Source organism: Anabrus simplex, chromosome 5, assembly GCF_040414725.1.
Source record: "Anabrus simplex isolate iqAnaSimp1 chromosome 5, ASM4041472v1, whole genome shotgun sequence".
NCBI lineage: Eukaryota > Metazoa > Arthropoda > Insecta > Orthoptera > Tettigoniidae > Anabrus > Anabrus simplex.
This window is the reverse complement of record NC_090269.1, coordinates 135,976,833-135,995,750: the sequence shown is the minus strand read 5'-3', so window position 1 is coordinate 135,995,750 and position 18,918 is coordinate 135,976,833. Positions and strand designations below refer to the sequence as shown.

At 38.4% G+C, this 18,918-nt stretch overlaps 1 protein-coding gene across 3 annotated transcripts in view; it reads right to left on the bottom strand.

Moving 5' to 3' along the window:
* Sse (separase) overlaps nt 1-18,918 on the bottom strand; it is a 330,246-nt gene that overhangs the window by 13,700 nt on the left and 297,628 nt on the right. For all 3 annotated transcript variants that reach the window (XM_067148330.2, XM_067148331.2, XM_067148332.2), the window contains exon 10: nt 11,749-11,913. In XM_067148330.2, coding sequence (XP_067004431.2) covers nt 11,749-11,913 — 165 coding nt within the window. The remainder of the gene's footprint in view (nt 1-11,748; nt 11,914-18,918) is intronic.

Sequence of the window (18,918 nt, the reverse complement as noted above, 5' to 3'; positions counted from 1 at the left end):
CTCCAGTGTGCTAATTTTCGCTTGTCAGTCGGTAAATAGCAAACCTACCAAGATGCATGGCTGGTGCATTTTTCTTCTATTTATTAGAGAGCAATATACATTAACAATCCCATGGCAGAATGAAACAACGATAACATTAGTCTAAAAAGCAATCAAGTAACACTTCATACAGGAACAGCTAACTACCGAACGACATTGGATAACGTACTCCAACATACACAAAGTTCAATCCACAAAAATTGCTTAATTGCTTATAAGTGTAACAACCTACTATGCTTCTTTCCTCATGGGATATTTCAAGCTTTGCAAGAATGACATCAAACTATGGTTCCTATTTTGTTGCTGCCAAACGAACGGCATTGGTGTACAAAAAGAACCTTGGATGAACATACTTTCTGCAAACTACCAACCTAACGATTCATCCAAAGATACAGATCCAATTGTTGCTCTGTACAGTTTGTAAATTGTTAGAAAATTTTATATGTATTCATGTAACAAATTTTGTTTTTAACTGAAGTTGCACATTTTAATATAATTAATTTAAAATAAATTTTCCATTCTATTCATGGCACCTTTCCTCAGCGTTTACTCCCATTCCCTCACCACCACCTTAATTAGCCCCTCCTCTCTTGTTTTGTCCACCTCCCTTCACAGTTATTTCCGAACTATCCTAACTATTTTCTCTTTCCTTACCTTCCTTATGCTTGCTGTCTTTCACATAAATTATGCAATATGTCCAACACTTTGCACTGCAAATTGATTCACATATTACAAGTTTCATTACCTTTTCTATTCGTTTTCTTCCCCCATTTCAATTCCCTTTAAATTAACTCCTTTTCTTTCCCTCTTCCATTCCTCATTTCTGTACGAAATTTCCCCTCCCTTTCTTTTTCTTCCTTTATCTTGCTTCCCATCACATAAGTTATACAATACATCCAACACTTAGCAACGCAAGGTGAGTCACATATTTTCTTTATAAAAATTTTTCTTTCCTCTTTTTCCATTACCATTTCACTAATTTGGCTTTTATTACTATTTACAACTTTATTAATTTCATTTATTTCAGTACTGAACTGCGAATCTTCACCATTTTTAAATTTTTTAAACTTTTTAAACTTTCAAGCCCTACTTTCACTTTTTTAAGGACTTTAATCTCCTTGAATGACTTCTATTTACCATCTTTTTACATCATTCATTGTGTGTGCATAGATTTTTTTACTCAGCACTACTACTCCCGTTGATGATCTGCAGCTTTTAGAACTCCGTATCGTGTGATACGTAATTCTCAAGAATCTTTGTTATCCTTCAGCGACAACTCTATGCATTGATGTAATCAGTTTTAAACATAATCTGAAACTTTGATCACCAATGCAATACATCCAACAAATCACAGCGTAACTATCAGTACTTCATAAGGAGTGATATATACAAACCTCAAAATCTTCAATGCCCAAATTATTTTTCTTTAATTTGTGACTTGTTGGGGATGTAGAGAGAAATAAATTTATCAATTCGTAGAAAAACAAAGCAACAACGTAGTAGTTGATTAAGATTCTTTGACAAGACGTTCAAGGAGAAAAGGGCTGGCACCAATTGGAGGTTGGTGGATGTAATAATAAGAAGAAAAAAGGTTAATCAAAACAGTATATTGTTTCTACAAGGAAATAAATTTCAAATTTACAACTCAAAATTTTGTAATCTGGCACATAAAAGAAAACGCTCATCGTGAATGACATACATTAGAATAGAATCCCTAGACCATTTACAAGTTATAATGTGTGACTAATCAAATGAACATGGTAACCTATAAGCCTCTGAGAATATTGACACAGATTTCCAAAAAGGTAAACAAAGGGAGAAGAAAGGCACGGGAAAAACCAAGGACGGGGATCACAATAATGGGAGTCGCCTGAGAATAAACGTTACCAAATGCAGGAACAGTTTTATGTGATAAGTTGTACCGTCCACGCCACAAGTTCAATCACTCACTAACTCTTGAAATTGCATATTACTCGATGTTCATTTGTTAAGGAGAAACATCACTCATATCAAGCTTAAAAGAAAACTGGCCACAGCAATGAAGATAACTCCAAAATCCATAGGAGAAGAATAATAGTGGTAATTATAAAATAAATACTCTGTTGCTCACCCAATACAGCAAATAAAAGAAGTGGAGCTTCCCAGCACATACTGGGAAGTCCTCAGACGACCCTCCAACCACACTCTGTGTCAGCGCTGGACTGAAGACCGAGTATGTGGGGGAAGCCTTTATACCGCTGCAGAAAGTTCAGGAAAAAAAGTACACAAAACTTCGAGAAATATCGGACACTGACGCAGCGGGTGACGTAATCCAGTGAAGACTCAGTGTGTAGTGAGCAATTCACCAGGACGGATGCACGGTGAGGCAGCAGTGAAAGTCCAAGGCCGGTTAGATCAGTAAAGTAGCGGCGAGTATATGAAAATAGGTGGAGCTCCAGAAGACGGCAGCCGAAAATAGGTGAGTGATCATTACAAATTCTTCCTGCAACAGCTAAGAGCAGTATCCAAAACGTTTGCAACAATTTTGACTTTTTAACATTTATAGTGTCAAACCACTGTGTGTTCACGATTTTTTACAATTTCTATGAACTATCAGATACATTGTACAACTCGCGATTTGGCTGATGATGACCTTAAGAAATAGACAATATAATTATTAAATTAATGTAGCCATGGTCCACCTATAATATGCAATATTATTCTAAAAGACATTAATTAGGGTCTAGTTTCAGCCGAGGCTGGCCATCTTCAGCCTTAATGTAAAACATCTAATAACTAAACAAATGTACATGCACACAATTGACATAAAAAAAATTAAACAAATATACACAAATTGATATTAAAAACCGGGATGAAATTATGATTAAATTTGAAAATAAACTAGGTTCTAACATCTTGAGTATGCTCATCATTGAGACTATTTCAAGTATTAATTTATTTTCACAGAACTGTTAGTTCTAATACTGCTAATCATTAATAATTAAATAGTAAATGGGAACTGGTAAATGTTGATCCCGTAGTTCATGATGAACTAGAACTAACAAAATGTACAAAATTAAACATAATGATAATAACACTCATTACCGCCACACCTGTAGATACAATGCTAAAAAGAAAAAGATGTTCCACCTATTCAATACAATAATATTGTTGCACGAATTAATGTCGCAACATATTTAATATGTTATGGGAACGGTTTCGACATATGCCCACGTCATCATCAGCCGACACAAAAACGGCAAGAAGTCTACACAACTGTAACACTTATGACACTTTTCTTGAATTAAAAATAGAAGTTCATGTAGAGGTTCTTGAGCACTCTTGCTGTAGATCTTGAGGTTAAAAAATGATGCAGTATAGTTCACAATAGGGATGTACTGAAACACTACCGATAGATGTCTCATGCGTAGTACCCAGTATGCGCTTGTCGATCGTCATTTGTTTGTATGTGTTTTTAATGGAAGTTACCTAGTTAAATGCTGAAGTTAAAGATTTAATATATCGTTACGACAACAAAGACGACAAGAAAATTGTGATGCCTGACTATTGCTGTGTCCCAATACCACAAAAGCAAGGTCAACCGAATTCATACCATCAATTTCCTAAGGAAGATGCTTTCCATAAAAAGTGGTTGCATGCGATTCGTAGGCAGGACCTACGTAATAAAAATATGACTCCTAATATCAAAGTCTGCTCAAAACATTTTACAGTAAATGGGAACTGGTAAATGTTGATCCCGTAGTTCATGATGAACTAGAACTAACAAAATGTACAAAATTAAACATTATGATAATAACACTCATTACCGCCATTATGTCATTACTGAAATTGGTAAGTAAGCCAATTAGTACTAATTAAGAGATAATTTTATAAGGAGGTAGTACATTCTGAAAAGTTAATATGACCTCTTTCAATAATTTTAGGCGAAAGACGAAGACTTAAAGAGAACGCTGTACCTTCGATATTTGCATGGTGTGGCACCGGTACCTTGGAAATAACTCAGAGAGCAAGAAGATATAGAAGTGGGAAAACAGCCATAACACCGTGTGTGGTACGGTACCCTGAATCATACAGTGACCTATAATTTGACACTGGAGCACCATCAATTGCAGACTTCCTGAACAAGAAATAACTCATTACTTCCAAATTTCAAATTTTTATACCGGTATTTGTCTTATGGTCCGAAACAAGATCTTGAAACTTGTGCGCTATACGGCAATGAAGTTCAGTTGTACGGGATGTAGCCCCAGGCACTGCTGTCATACCAATGTCGTGCCTTATGTACGCCTATAACTGGAAAAGAAAAGGAAAAAATACCGTATTAGGAATGTTTTCAAAATGCTATTTGTACTTTAAGAATTCAATCTTAACAAAAACGCTAAAAGAAGGAGTTGCTGCATTTGTTCCTTACTGGTACCGTTCCATCAACTCTTGCATTTTCCCGGATATTTTTTTGCCCCTTTTCTTCAATTCTGCTTCCAAATCCGCAATCATCATCGCACCTATACCATTTCCCGTCTTGTTGAAAACATTAGCAGAATATGGTAACTCCCATTTTAATGCATTTAAAGCAGAAGTTTCGTTTCGATGATCGCAGATGTAGGAATGCTCTATATAAGTCTCATGTAAAACAATCGAGCAGCAGAAAGCGCATACTGGGTATTACCATTACGCTGCCTAGCAGACAAGTTTTGCGTGATACATCCCTATTGTTGTCATTCAAGGAATAAAATTTGTTGCTAGGTAACAAATGATTTGATTTTGTTTTAGTACTTCAAAAGGTGGATTTTTGAGTATATTTCATGCGTGTTCTCTACATTTATCACATTAGGACAACAGTCGCAGTTATCAAAAGAATGTTACCAGTTACTATGTATTACATTCGAAAGTACAACTCTTAACATACGCTAGTTATCAGCTGATGGTTTGGCATGCCTTCTGCAGTATAATACCTACGCCTTTATTCGAAAGGAGTGGCTTCTGTTACATATACACCAACTGGGAATTTCAGAGACCATCTGGGAATAGATTTACACTGTTTAGAACAAAATTCTTTTTAAAAGGTTCAAAAAAGACGGGACCTGGTACGCTCTTGCTTGCAGTGCATGGCTCAAAGAGAATGAAGCATGGCTGACGCGAGAGACGAGAGATAGCAGTGACGTCACTTAGAATGCCGACACTCCGGTAGCAAGGCAGGGAAGTTGGCGGCGCAAGGCGATAATTCAAATGAAAGCAGTGATCAGGTTTACTGTGTGGTAGACCTACTGCTGAACTGACAGACTATTGAATGGCCATTAAGTTCTTTTGTATTAATATTTAATTATATGCATACCTGCCAACTTTACAAAACCAAAAATCAGGAGATTTTGATATGAAAATCAGGAAAAATCAGGAGAAATCAGGAGATACAACTGGTCAAAACTGCGTATTCTACATGTCGTCCACAATACATACATTATCGTAGAAATTCCATGCATCATGTCCACATTTAAATTAACACATATTTCCAGCATGGAATCTAAATCCAAAAATATCTTACTCTCACATATGTATTTGTATTCAGTGATACTTCAATACACAACACCGAAAAATTTATAAGAACATATGGTATAAATACACAACACCAGAAAATGTATAAGAACATATATGGTATGCCTACCTTCCATCTTATTGATTTACAGAAGCTTCTCCATCAGTAGAAAATTGCTGTTGATTAAAAGAAGAAGCAGTGGCAGATTTTGCCTGTCTGAGAAACCCACTGTCAAAGATTTGTTGAAAGCAGTTGCCCTGTAGCCTTGATTTTACTGTCAACAACCTCTCCAAGTTTTCATCACCAATAGATGACCTGAACTGTGTTCGTGTTTTAGTCACCTGACTAAATATCCTCTCACATTCAGCGTTACTGTGAGGAATTGTTAAAATGCCCAGAATAACACGAACTAATCTATCATATTTTAGGCTCCCATCACCACTTCTTAATTTTCCCACCATCGACCACTGCACATCAATTCTTTCTTCCATTAAGATCTCATCTGGTATATCATCTATCTGAAATGCACAGAACTGGGACTGTAATTCATCCATGGCTTCCTGCTCTTCACCTGCGTCTGCATTCAGTAACACTGGAAACTTAGCCACAAAATACATCACAGAAGAAAATGAAGCCTCGGATGCAGATGTATTTCGTGCAACGGTCGCATTCTTCAGCATTTCATTCTTCAATGGAAACTTGTGGACATGCGGCAATGAAGTACTTCCAAACTGATGAGAAAAATTCCTCCTTCTCGTCATGCTTCAGATGCTCTACGAATTAGGAAGTGCAACTACCAATGAACAAGTCACAATTATTCTTCTGGTTTACCCTGCTGTGGTAATCGACTTCCAAAGGAGAGGAAGATTTAACCACTGAAGGTCATACAAATTTTGATATCAAATTCCTTAATGTGTCCAGCAGCAGATCTTGCAGTAAATGGATGTGAGGCACACTTGACTGCAAAATTACATTTGGTTTATCAAATGTAAGTATAACATTTGATAAAAACAGACATAAAGCCTTATTTAAATTTGATGATAGGAACATAAAAATTCTTTCTTCACGAGTCAGACTGCACTTAATGTTTGAATCCTGTTTAGTTGTTTTGGGTGAAGAAGAACTTGGGACTGGTGATTCATAGGTTCTTTTCCTTGAAGAGGCAGCACTTTCTACTGATATTTGTTTCATTTTAGGAATATGGTAAGTTTCGAGACTTCCAAGCTGACCTGTCTTACCAGACTTTACTTCATAATTGAGCAGACTGGACAAAGGCAGCCACTGTTCCAACAACCTGGATAAACATTTGCCCACAGAAAGCCAACGGGTGCACACATGCTTTAAAATTTTCCTAGTCTCGGCATTGTACAGTTCCTGAAATTGTTTCAGTTTCTCTTTTCTCTTAGTACTTCTTTGTAGAAATAATCATCAATCCTGAATGGCAAGCATGATGCTCCCTTTTCTGCAGCCAAATTTAACAAATGGCAGGGACAACCAACAACAAAGAGATCAGGCATATCATGTTTCAGCACACCAGCAACTCCATTCTTCATTCCAACCATTACTGGTGCATTATCACAACATAAGGCTAAACAGTTATTAAGTGGAATATTGCACTCTTTCAGGGTGTTGAGAAGAAGGGCACCTATATTCACACCAGTAGAGTCCCCTTTCAAGTTAGGTACAGACAATAAGCAGCTTTCAATTTTTTGTCTCTTCTGATTATATACGGTAACAATGGGATATAGGTTACAATCTCCTTTGTTACTTCCATCAGTTGAAACAGAAAATGGCCATTTCTTCTAAGTTTCTACTATTTCTTCCTTCTCTTTCTTTGCCATTTCTCCAATAATTGCAGCAGTCTTTGTTCTTGCACAGCCGTATTTCTTTGCAATATCACTGTCCGGGAACATTTTTCTGAAAAGGTGACCTGCATGATCTGCACAATTAAGTGGCAAATTATGCTCCAAAATGAATGATGTAAACAAGCATTCGGCATTTATCACCCGATCACCTTCAATTTTAACAGCAAAATTTAGTTTTGTATTACTGTCTACACACTTGACGTTTTCTCGATGCTTCTTTGTTTCCATGTGTTTCGAAACATCACTTTTTCCACCATGTGATACAGAAATATCACATCTACAAACAGTACAAAATGCAAAAGATAGACCTTTCCTGGATTCAATAATGCACGGAAACTGTTCCGAAAACTGTTTCAGGAAAACAGAATTGTATTTCTTGGCCATAGTGAAAATTCAAAACACCAAGCAAAAACACTACAGGGATTCGGGAAAGCAAATAACATTCAGCCCACTATAAAAACGTCAATAAATACTGGATATGCTTCGCTGAAACACATGCACGCATCAAACCGAACAGGACAGAACAACACTGAACAGAACACAAATATATGACAGAACACACTATAACAGAAGCATCCGAACCAGTGTTGCTAACCAGTGTTAGCCAAAAGTCACCAAATTCTAAATTAAAAGTCGCTAAATCAAATTAACTACCATAATCCAGTTGCACTTTATTTCAATGATAATTATGCCCTAACCATTTAAGAAATTAAATTCACGTACCTAGTCAGAAGAAAAACAATTCTTTTTCCTGCTCCTCGACAGCAGACAACGAAGGTTGCATGTACTGTATTTGCTGATATAGGCCTATACCGATTTAACACATAACTTTCTGAAATTACGTACCAATAAAACGGTTTTTTCTTAAGTTTTTATTATTTTTATTTTTGTTACAGTCTGCTTTACCTAGCACCGTAACAAATAGGTCTTATAGCGACGATTAGATAGGAAAGGTACCTTAAGTAAGGTACAGCCCCAACATTTGTCTGATGAGAAAAAGGGAAACCATGGAAAGCCATCCTCAGGGCTGCCACCAGTGGGGTCCGAACCCACTATCTCCAGAATGCAAGCCAACAGCAGCGCGCCCCTAACTGCACGCCACCAGCTCACTCAGTCCGATACTTTGTACATACGATATGACGGCTTTCCCATAATCACTCATTCAATTCAATACCCCTTCTAATAACAATTAAGAACATTGTCACTACAACTTCAAACAATACAGGAGTGCTATGGTATTATTATAACACTTGCCTCAAACCCGACTGTTGCTATACGAGGCTACAAGGCTAAAAATTACACATCTCTATTCCCTCACAGGTAGTATGTGAGCGGTATGATAAGATGATCGGTCGCTGATAAGCCTTCCGAAAATAGTATGAACTCATGCTCCACACGTGTGAATCAGTTATGCGCTTCGATGCCATTACTTAACAAATGCGTAGATTAATATATTGCACCACGTGCCCGCGCGATTATAAGAAGCGCAATGCTATTTATCAAGCAATAAATTAAAATTTGCCAGAATTGTCTCCAAATGGCCCCTAAAATCGCTAGAAAAATCACTAGTCTCTATCTTTTAATTCTGCACTAATATTACTAAAAACGACTCCAAAAATCTCGCAACTAATCCCCAGAATCGACTAGACTGATGCGAACATGCGAATGAATGAACACGAACATAGCACGCAAGAACGAGAGATTGACGATCGATATATGTGTCGCGATATACAGGTTTCAATAAACATCGCACATTCGCGCGCATTTCTCGTATTAATAAACGTCGATATTTTATTTGAAAGCGGCCAATGAGCGAAGGACTTCCGGCCACTGGCGTACAAAGCTGAAAAGGCGGGATCTGAAAACAAATGTTTGAAGTTCACAAAAAAAAAAAAGCTAAAATCGGGAGAAATAGTAGAATAATCGGGAGGCGGGAGAAACTGTCGAAAATCGGGAGTCTCCCGCCTAAATCGGGAAAGTTGGCAGGTATGTATATGATAACATGATACCCTTATCCCTTTCTTCTACGGGATCGAGTATGAAGTAAGACGAAGCTTCTTAGCGAGTTTTTACGGCCGTATGCCCTTCCTGACGTCAATCTCACCATAGGAATTAATGAGATGTAACGAATGACGTGATACGAGTATAACTAAAACGGACTTTTATATGTACTGTAGGCCTAAAAGTAGTGTTCACCATTTTTTGTCTTTATGTTTAGAAATACTGCCTTCCGACGAAAATAGCCAGTATAACTTACGTAGTAAATACATTCTAAGTTTGAATAGTATAGAATGTTTACACGCACAATTTATAGCTCTTTATAACCTAGAAGTCATGTGATCGCTGCACAAAATTTTGAGATTATCACATATTGGAACCCCCTTTATTATTTCCAGCTGTATAAGTGGGAAAAAAAAGGGGTCTAATACGCGAGTAAATATGGTATTCATGTAAGAATTGGAGGTGAGGAGACTGATCCTGTACACAACTTCCAGTACTTAGGTAGAGTTTTGCCCTCGGACAATACCATACATCAACAGATTAGCAATAAAATACAGAAAGTTTCCACATTCTATCACGCTGTACGTCAAATACTTTGGGATAAAACATTTCTGTTAGTTTCCAAGATCAGCTTGTACAAAATATATCTGATATCTGTACTGATGTATGGCCTGGAAGCAGCAACACTTTCTGGATCAACAAAGAGTCTTCTTCAGGCGACAGAAATGAAGTTTCTTCATTCTTGTCTACAAAAAACAAAAACTGCATAGAATAAGGAATGTGGATATCCGACAGCAGCTTGGATTGGAAAGAAGCTTGCTGGAGACCCTAGATGTGAAGAGATTGTTGCAATGGTATAGTCACATGAAAAGGTTGGATACCCACAGAACTCCTTGAGCATACTTGGACCACAGTGTTCCTGGGAAGACACCAAGAGGAAGACCTCGTGATGTCTGGGAGAAGCAAATTTTCAAGGACCTTGAAATTAGAGATGAAAACTGGTGTCGTATAAATGAACATCTATGGATGGACAGGGCAAACTGGAGGAGGCTCACACACAACCGCACCTGACTTGTGAAGCAAATAATTATATTCCAACAAGGAGCGATTCCAGCTACTGAAAAAACAAGAACCCCTATCTATGTGCTTCAAACAATCCCACTTAATTTAACATTATAAGCGAGGATACACATATTGCACATGAAACTTAATAGTGTACAAAAATTAAATCACATCAACTAACTATGGCCACTGGCTGCAATAAAGATCTTTAATTATTAAACCAAAACCGTTATGTTAATTAGTGTTAGACATCATGAATATAATAGGAGCAGAAAGAGCTGAAAATGTGACCACCCTCAATACTGAAATCCTAATCCTGTGCTTTAGAATAAAAGAACAATGACAGGTTCTGGCATTGTCCAATAGAGCATTCAGGGGTGTATTAAGTGATTGCATAGTAATCCAGTTAGACTGCCTGGTGGCCATGATCGTTAAGAAGTTGAAGTCCAAACAGTCTTACACCGTGGTGGTTAGCTGGTTTGAGTCCTGTTGGTGGAAAATCATTTCACCATCAGAATGTTGGCTGGCAAGGTAGGGGAGGTGGTAGTATATAATTTCTAATCACTAGATTGCGTGCCAAAAGCATGGATTAGATTCCAAATCTCTCCACAGTGCTCATATGGACTGAGGGCATATGATGCTGTTGGTGGTGGTTCACTCGTTGGATGGCGACTTTAAGCCTTGAGCAGACCCTTGGTGCTATTTGACAGGAGTAGGCTATGTGCCGGCACCGGGTTTCACCCTCTCCCTTCCTACTATCATGTATCACGTCATTCATTTCATCTCATTGACTCCTCTGACGAGGTTGACATAACGAAGGGCATCCAGTCATTTAAAAAACCCGCCACGACATATTCATCTCACCTCGTACCCGATACTGTAGGGAAACAGGACAAAGGTTGGACAAATGTAGTAATCCAGTTATCCAGCGGTGACTCCAAAGACAGATAATTTCAACATTAAAGAGATGTCTCTCTCTCTCTCTCTCTCTCTCTCTCTGTCTCCCCCTCTCTCACGGGTTGGTCGTTCTACTGCAACTGCTCAATACAGCCATCTGGAGAGCAGGAGGATTTGAGTTGAATCATGAGTGGGATCACATTTTAAGCTTTTCCATCTTAGAAACTAAGTCACTTTAAGAGGAGCTACTGTATCCTATAGATATTTAAATAGTGAATATATTCTGTTGTGAAACTAAGAAAACCTCCCAGTGGACCTCCTTGGTGCAAAATTTGTAGTATACAAGATAGTCACCTTGCTTGACATGGGTAGATCAGCACCCTACCATCACTCTCGGTGTCACCACCCAACATGTTAAGACGAGCACTGTTGCAACCAAACAACAGAGAGGTGGAAGTGATCCCACGCTGCAGGGAGTTAAAACTGAAGAACTGAGTCCCAGATCCATGGCCCATGTACCTGCAATAAATTATAGGAAATTATATTCATATTTTACAACAGTGATACAAGTGACAAATTACTGTGTGTATGCATAAACATGTGCTCCATATAGTTAGCTTGGAAGAATTGCAGGTTTGAAAATGGAGGAATAGGTGAGACTCCTATGAAACATCTTTGAGCTGCAGTGACTGAGCTTACTATTATACATATGAAGTATCTGCATCACTGCAGCAGCATGAAGTAGTGTCAGAATTTAGCTCTGATAAAGGCTTCTAAGGCAAATCAGAAAATCTGCAAATAAGGCTTTCTCATGTTAAGCAGACTTCAACTCTGTAGAGATTTGATGCCATAATTGTCCGTAATAACATTTAGACTCACAAGGAGTGAAAAATCTTTGTCATGTTTGGGCCTTTAGATTTTAGTCTCCACTTGAGAAGTTTACTAGCTCTGTGATGTTCCAGTTGATTATGTTAAGGTGCTTCCATAATCCTCTATTTGCATCTAGTTGTGTAGTCTGTACCGCTTTTTGGCTTTAAACCATTTCCACGTGGCCTCATCACAGATAGTTTATCAAGTGTGAGCCTCATACGAGTTGCTGGTTACTCCCTGTGCCGTGTCTGGGCTAGTTTATGATGTAATAGCCACCTGACGTATATAGCTCACCCAATGTTGTTATGGTCGCAGCTAGCCCGCGATAAGCTTCCACTGCAACTGCTCCTTATACAGCAGTAACTGATCGGTTTAGTGTGTTTCAAGCCACCTGTATTAAGTACTGAAGACCTGATTATTGTGTGCTGTAAAATTTTTAATGCAATTCGCAGCAAAATTTTGAAGATTTATTGGGCTTAATCGCAGAGAATGGACCAGAATGTCATCAAATGCTACAACACTTGTCTACAGGCTGAGGGAGAATATTTTTAACACACTGTAATGAGGTAGGTTTTATTGTTTTTCAATCTGATGAATTATAGTATTGTATTTTAATGTTTGTGATAAGTGGAAAGTGACAGTCGATTTTTAAATTTATGCTTTGAATTACAGGAAATTGCTGTGGAAGTCATTTCTCATCCTCAATAAATCTATGAAATCCCAAACAAGTAAATTTTATATTTCCTCTGCTACACAGTTCGGCTTGACTAATGGCATTACACTAAAAACAAGTTCAACCAAGCCACTACTGGATGTCCATGAAGGCAAGAGGTCTCACCTGAAAATAATTTGATTGTTAAAGTTTGTATGAATTATGTGTGCTAAATCAAAAATTTCAAATGATAATACCAATATAGTAGGTCCGTTATTGGACATTATAAATTTTCCAGCTAACTCGTTGCTGGTTGCCAGTGTTTCACCCCAGTGTGAAAAGTTGGGCTCATCAGTTGGTAAACAGCACACCTACCAAGACACATGGCTAGTGCATACTATGGAGGCCACTGCATAGGCTACTTGGAGCCACCGGCCGTGCCAATGAACTATGAGAAAGTCTATTCCCTACGGAAATCAACATCTACATCATAATTTCAAATAAGCCGACCTTCCAATGTACTACAACTCCATGAAGAAGACACTAAATACAACAAGAGACACAAATAATAATAATAATAATAATAATAATAATAATAATAATAATAATAATAATAATAATAATAATAATTGTACCAGGCGGTACACCTCCGCGCCGCTAATTCAAACTTTGCGCCAGTTGAAACTCCTCTGCTGGAGGAAGTCTGAACTTTATCTACCGTATAAATTTTCAAGTTTCTCAGAAGATGTCACTACTCGGAAATTTTGAAGTTTCTGAACTGGGTCGTTTTCGACGTATTTTTGTTTTACCTGTAGTAAGAAGTGTGAACTTTCTCTTCTAGAGGACACTACTGAAGAACTACAATAGTGCACCCTAGTGCGAAGTGAAAGAACTGTTTTTTGGAGAAATTTTTATTTCAAAAGTTTGTTTCTTGTTAAATTTCCTTCTGTTATTGTTTAAGTTGGCTGTATAACCCTTTCTTTCCCCTTGTTTTGAATTTAGCCAATCCCAAATTTCTTTAATTAATTTATAACCAATCAGGTGTATCTTCCCCAGAGGGGATATATTGCTTAACCCTAGCCAATAAAGTTTTTGTGGGCTGCTGATTTTCGGGTCTCTGCGCCACTTCAGTACCATCTTTCAGTGTGTTAAGTACATAGCAGGGGGCGGGAAGCGCCTCTTTCTTCGGGCAGCAGTTCAACTAAAGGTAATGGCCGTTGAATAACTTCTTTTCTTGCTAGCTCAGCAGTTTAACTCTCGGGGCGGGTCCGAAGCGTTTCCACCATGTAACTTTCCCTAAAATGTAAAGACTCTTTGTATCTATTCTCTTTTAAGTTACAGATCGGGATAGAGAGTGCTTAACCCTCTCGAGCTCCCACTCATATTGCATTGAGGTGAACTTATTTTCACAACTTTTTCTTCCTTAACGTAATGTAAATTGTTCCTTCTATAAGTCACCTCTTTAGTATGGGATTAGCCCTTGCATTAGCGGCCTAGAGCCAGATTAGGTTTTAAACAAAATGTATTAGGAGTGCAAGTACGCCTCCTCTCAAGTTGGTATTTTTGAGGCCGTGATTTTCATGTCTCTTTACTTAATAGGCCTCAGTAGGTTGGGTATTTTACCCCTGTGTTTATGTCCTTAGAGGACAACTTGAAGGTGGAGTTTGGTGTGGCCTTTGATAGGCTTAAATTTTAAGAGCGAATTGCTCTTTTCTGAAAAAGTGCGTTGTTGAATGCCTCGAGGAGGCTTTACCGTGTAAAGAGGAGCAAGTGCTCCTAGGCATGTTTGGGGTCTTCTGCCCCTTTGTTGACTTCTGTATATCGTAAGGTTGGGCTTAAGCTCAAGAATTGGGTGTCTGGCTCTCGGAGCCCAAATCCTGTAAGCTCTGTAATTGTACCTTTTCGAATTGTGTTTCGGCTACTGTGTACCTGTTCAATTTGTTATTTCTTATTCTTGATTTTGAAAAGAAAATATAACCTTGTTAAATTTTACCTTAACTTTAAATTTCGTAGTTTGAGACCCGTTCACCCCCACACCTTCTTTCACCTCTGCTGTTCCACAGATACCTCGGAACAATAATAATAATAATAATAATAATGACGAACCAGAACTTAACCGTGGGTGGACGGAAGATTGAAGACAGGCTGCCAGAGAGAGGATGCTGAAGTTCTGGGCTGTGAGGAAGGCTTCCAGCAACATGTAATTGTTATCTAACGTGGTCTCTAATGGCCGTAAACGAATATATATATATATATAATAATAATAATAATAATAATAATAATAATAATAATAATAATAATAATGATTTCATGTCAAATTCTTGGGGCAGACCATGATGCATTTCTTGCTGTTTTAGTCAGGGAAGGGAGGGTGTTGCTTTCTCTTTGTGTTTTGCTGGACTGAGTGGCTTAAGACGGTTGAGACGCTGCTTTTCCGACCCCAACCTGGCAGGTTCGATCCTGGCTCAGTCCGGTAGTATTTGAAGGTGCTCAAATACGTCAGCCTCGTGCTGGTAGATTTACTGGTACATAAAAGAACTCCTGCGGGACTAAATTCCGACACCTCAGCGTCTCTGAAAACTGTAAAATATAGTTAGTGGGACGTAAAGCAAATATTATTATTATTATTATTATTATTATTATTATTATTATTATTATTATTATTATTATTATTATTATTATGCGTGAAGGGTCCCTTTCGGAACACACGAAGCTTTATTTATGATTTCATTTGCGGAGGATCCAGGATGCTTTTATCTGTTGACTAAAGATCCTCTTCCTTTCTTCCGTCCACTTGGTACCTACTCTTCTTGGTACTTCGTTCTCTGGAGTAACTTCCCACTTGTCAATTTTCTTTCTATACATATTTCAATTCAAAATTTCTTCACGTTGAATTTGTGCATTCTTCATGTCCGCTTTTGTTTGTTGTATCCAAGGAAAATTCTTCAGTTTATCAACTCTTTCAAGAACTTGGTACGTTAGTCTGGTTTCTGGAAGCCTCTTAACATGTCCATAAAATTTTAGCCATCTTTTCCTGAGGTCTGCTGCAATTTTAGATATTTTTTCTGTCGATTTCCGGGTTTGGAGGCGGTACCCTTCTTCCGCGTGTCTTGGTCCTAAAATTTTCCTCATGATTTTTCGCTCTTCTTTTAGGATATTTTCCAGCTCAACCTTTCTATGAAGCGTTAGAGTTTCCCCTGCATATAAAGCCTCAGGCTTGATTACAGTATTGTAATGTTTAATCCTAACGTGCAGAGACAAACATTTTTTGTTGTAGATTTCTCTTGTTCTCCCATATGCTCTTCTGAGCTTTTGGACACAGTTGTTTTGGGCTATTTTCTCCTGTCCGGTTGGTTCGAGGATTTCACCCAGGTATTTGAAGTGAGGAACTTTTGATCTGTTCGTATTTTGTATTGAGACTATGGATGTCTAGTTTTGCACAGAAAAGTTCAGTTTTCTGGAAGGAGATATGAAGTCTGACGTTTCTGGCACATTCTAGGAGAATTTCAACTTGCTTTATTGCTGTGACTTCATTGCTGGACAAAAGGGCCAGGTCATCCGCGAAGGCTAAGCATGGAATTTCAAGCTTGCTTTTTTGTGTCCCAATGTTTACTGGGTTCCAGCTATTTTTTGCTTTCAGTTCTTTTTCCTATTCCCTCATCACCTTACCAATCCATCTTCTTGCCGGACACCAGTTTTTATCATGAATTCGTCTGAGATTTCTCCCATGAATTTCACTCTTGACTTCATGTCAGTGAGGGTCTGTTTGGTCAAGTTTAGCATTTTGGAGACTAGTCCCTGTTCTTTCAGGGTGCTGAACAGAGACTGACGATCAATTGAATCATAAGCCTTCTTGAAATCTACGAAGGTACAGATGATTGGAAGGTTTCTGAGGGCCCTGAATTTTAGAGCGGTTTTGAGGTTGAAGATCTGTTCAGTGCACGATCTGTGAGGGCGGAACCCAGCTTGATATTCACCAATCTTATGCTCGAGTTGTTCTTGTATTCTTTTCAACAGGCATGCAGAGAAAATTTTGTAGCCGGCTTCAAGGAGGAGATTCCCCTATAGTTATTGACATCAGTTTTGTCTCCTTTTTTGTTTCTGTAAGTTCCTCGAGTGAATTTGGACCAAGATTCTTAAGGAATTCTGCAACAATCCCGTCTCTTCCTGAGGTTCTGTTGTTCTTTAGTCGTTTAATGTGGCTCTGAATTTCTTCCTGGTTTGGTGGAGGTGATTCTGAGCGAGTGAAACTGGATGCTTCTTCAAGAAATCTTTCAGTGGGTTCAGGACAGTTAAGAAGTTCTGAGAAGTACTGTGCAAGTTCTTGGCAGTTTTCTTTATTATTAAGTGCCAATTTTCCGTCTTGTTTCCTGAAACATAAGTTCCTCAGATTTTTTCTGTGAATGTTCTGTAGAAATCCCTTGTTGTGGTTTTTAAAGATTTCTTCAATTGAGTCCAGTTCTTTCAGATGCTTTCTTTTTTCTTGCTTGATGGTTTTGGATACTTGTTTTCTGGTCTCATAAAATTCTCGGTAAGTTTTCTGGGATTTTCTACTGTTGTATTTCTGAAATGCAGATTTTCTTATCTCTAGGGCTTGGTTGTATGTTGAGTTCCACCAGGGGCGTTTTGTATTCCTTTTTAAGGGTACCATTTCTCGTGCCTTCTGTATGATTTTGGTGTGGAAATCTTTCCATGTTTTCGCTGGTTGATTTTCCCATGCTTCTTTTGGGTCCGTAACAGGAATCCTTTTTATGTCAAATTTCTGTTGGATTTTCTTGGGGTGGTATTTTCTTGGAGTAAATTTTACTTTAACTCTTGTGAGATAGTGATCAGAGTCTATGTTTGCGCCTCTTCTCACTTGTACATCGTGTATCTCTTTCTGTAGCGGATATGAGATAGCTACATGATCAATCTGAAATTCGCCAATGGATTCAATGGGGGACCTCTAGGTTTTTTGTTTCTTGGGATACTTCCTGAGGGATGTGGACATGATTTTAAGGTTGCACTGCTGACATAGTTCAATGAGTCTTGAACCGTTTTTGTTGGTAAATTTGTGCGCCGGGTAGAGTCCGACAGTTTTCCTGTGTTCCTTTTCTCGGCCGATTTGTGCATTGAAATCGCCTAAGAGGATTTTGATATCCTTTGGAATTTTTGACATTACCCTTTCAAGTTTGTTCCAAAATTTGTCCACGTTTTGGGGATTCTTCTTGTTGTCTATATTTGTAGGGGCGTGTGCATTTACTAATGTATATTTTTTATTGGCACACTGAATCCTTATCGTCATTAGGCGATTGTTGATGGAATTAACTTCTTGGGTCGAGTTCAGTATACTTTTATATACTACGAAGCTCATACCAAATAAAGGGGCCCTATTTAGAATCTTTTGGTCAGTTTTACTTTTGAATATATGGTAATTTCCATAATCCAAGGTAGCATTATAAGTAAATTGAGTTTTCTGCAGGGCAAGGATAAGAATTTTTTGCTGATCAAGTTCTGTGACTAAATTTAGTAATTTTCCTGGTTGAATCAAAGTGTTGATACTGAATGTATGTGGGCGTTTTGTGGGATAGTTTACCAGAGAGCTCCAGATCTCCCCATGTTTTCGTGGTTGTCCAGGCTCCCCAGAATCCGAAAGCCTGGTTGCCGTCTCAATGCGACGGGTGGATTGGGTACCACCTAGGGTAATGTTAGTACGCCCACGAATCATGTTTGGCTTGTAATAGGAGATCCAGCAGTGCTGGGTGCTTAGAACCAGGGATTGTTAGTTCCTGGAGCTTGGTATTGCTGCCACACCAACAAGGTGTCAGACGCGGACCAGGAAGCCGGTGGATACCACTCAGACGCACCTGGATTTTAAACAGGCTTTTTATTACTATCCCAAAAAGCAAAGGTGCCTCTTCCGCCAGTTCCGCCGTACCAATGATCTTCATCTCCGTCTTCACAGCCATTGAGGTCTTCACTTGTAACCCTGAGCTGGGACCCTTATCAGATGATACACACCA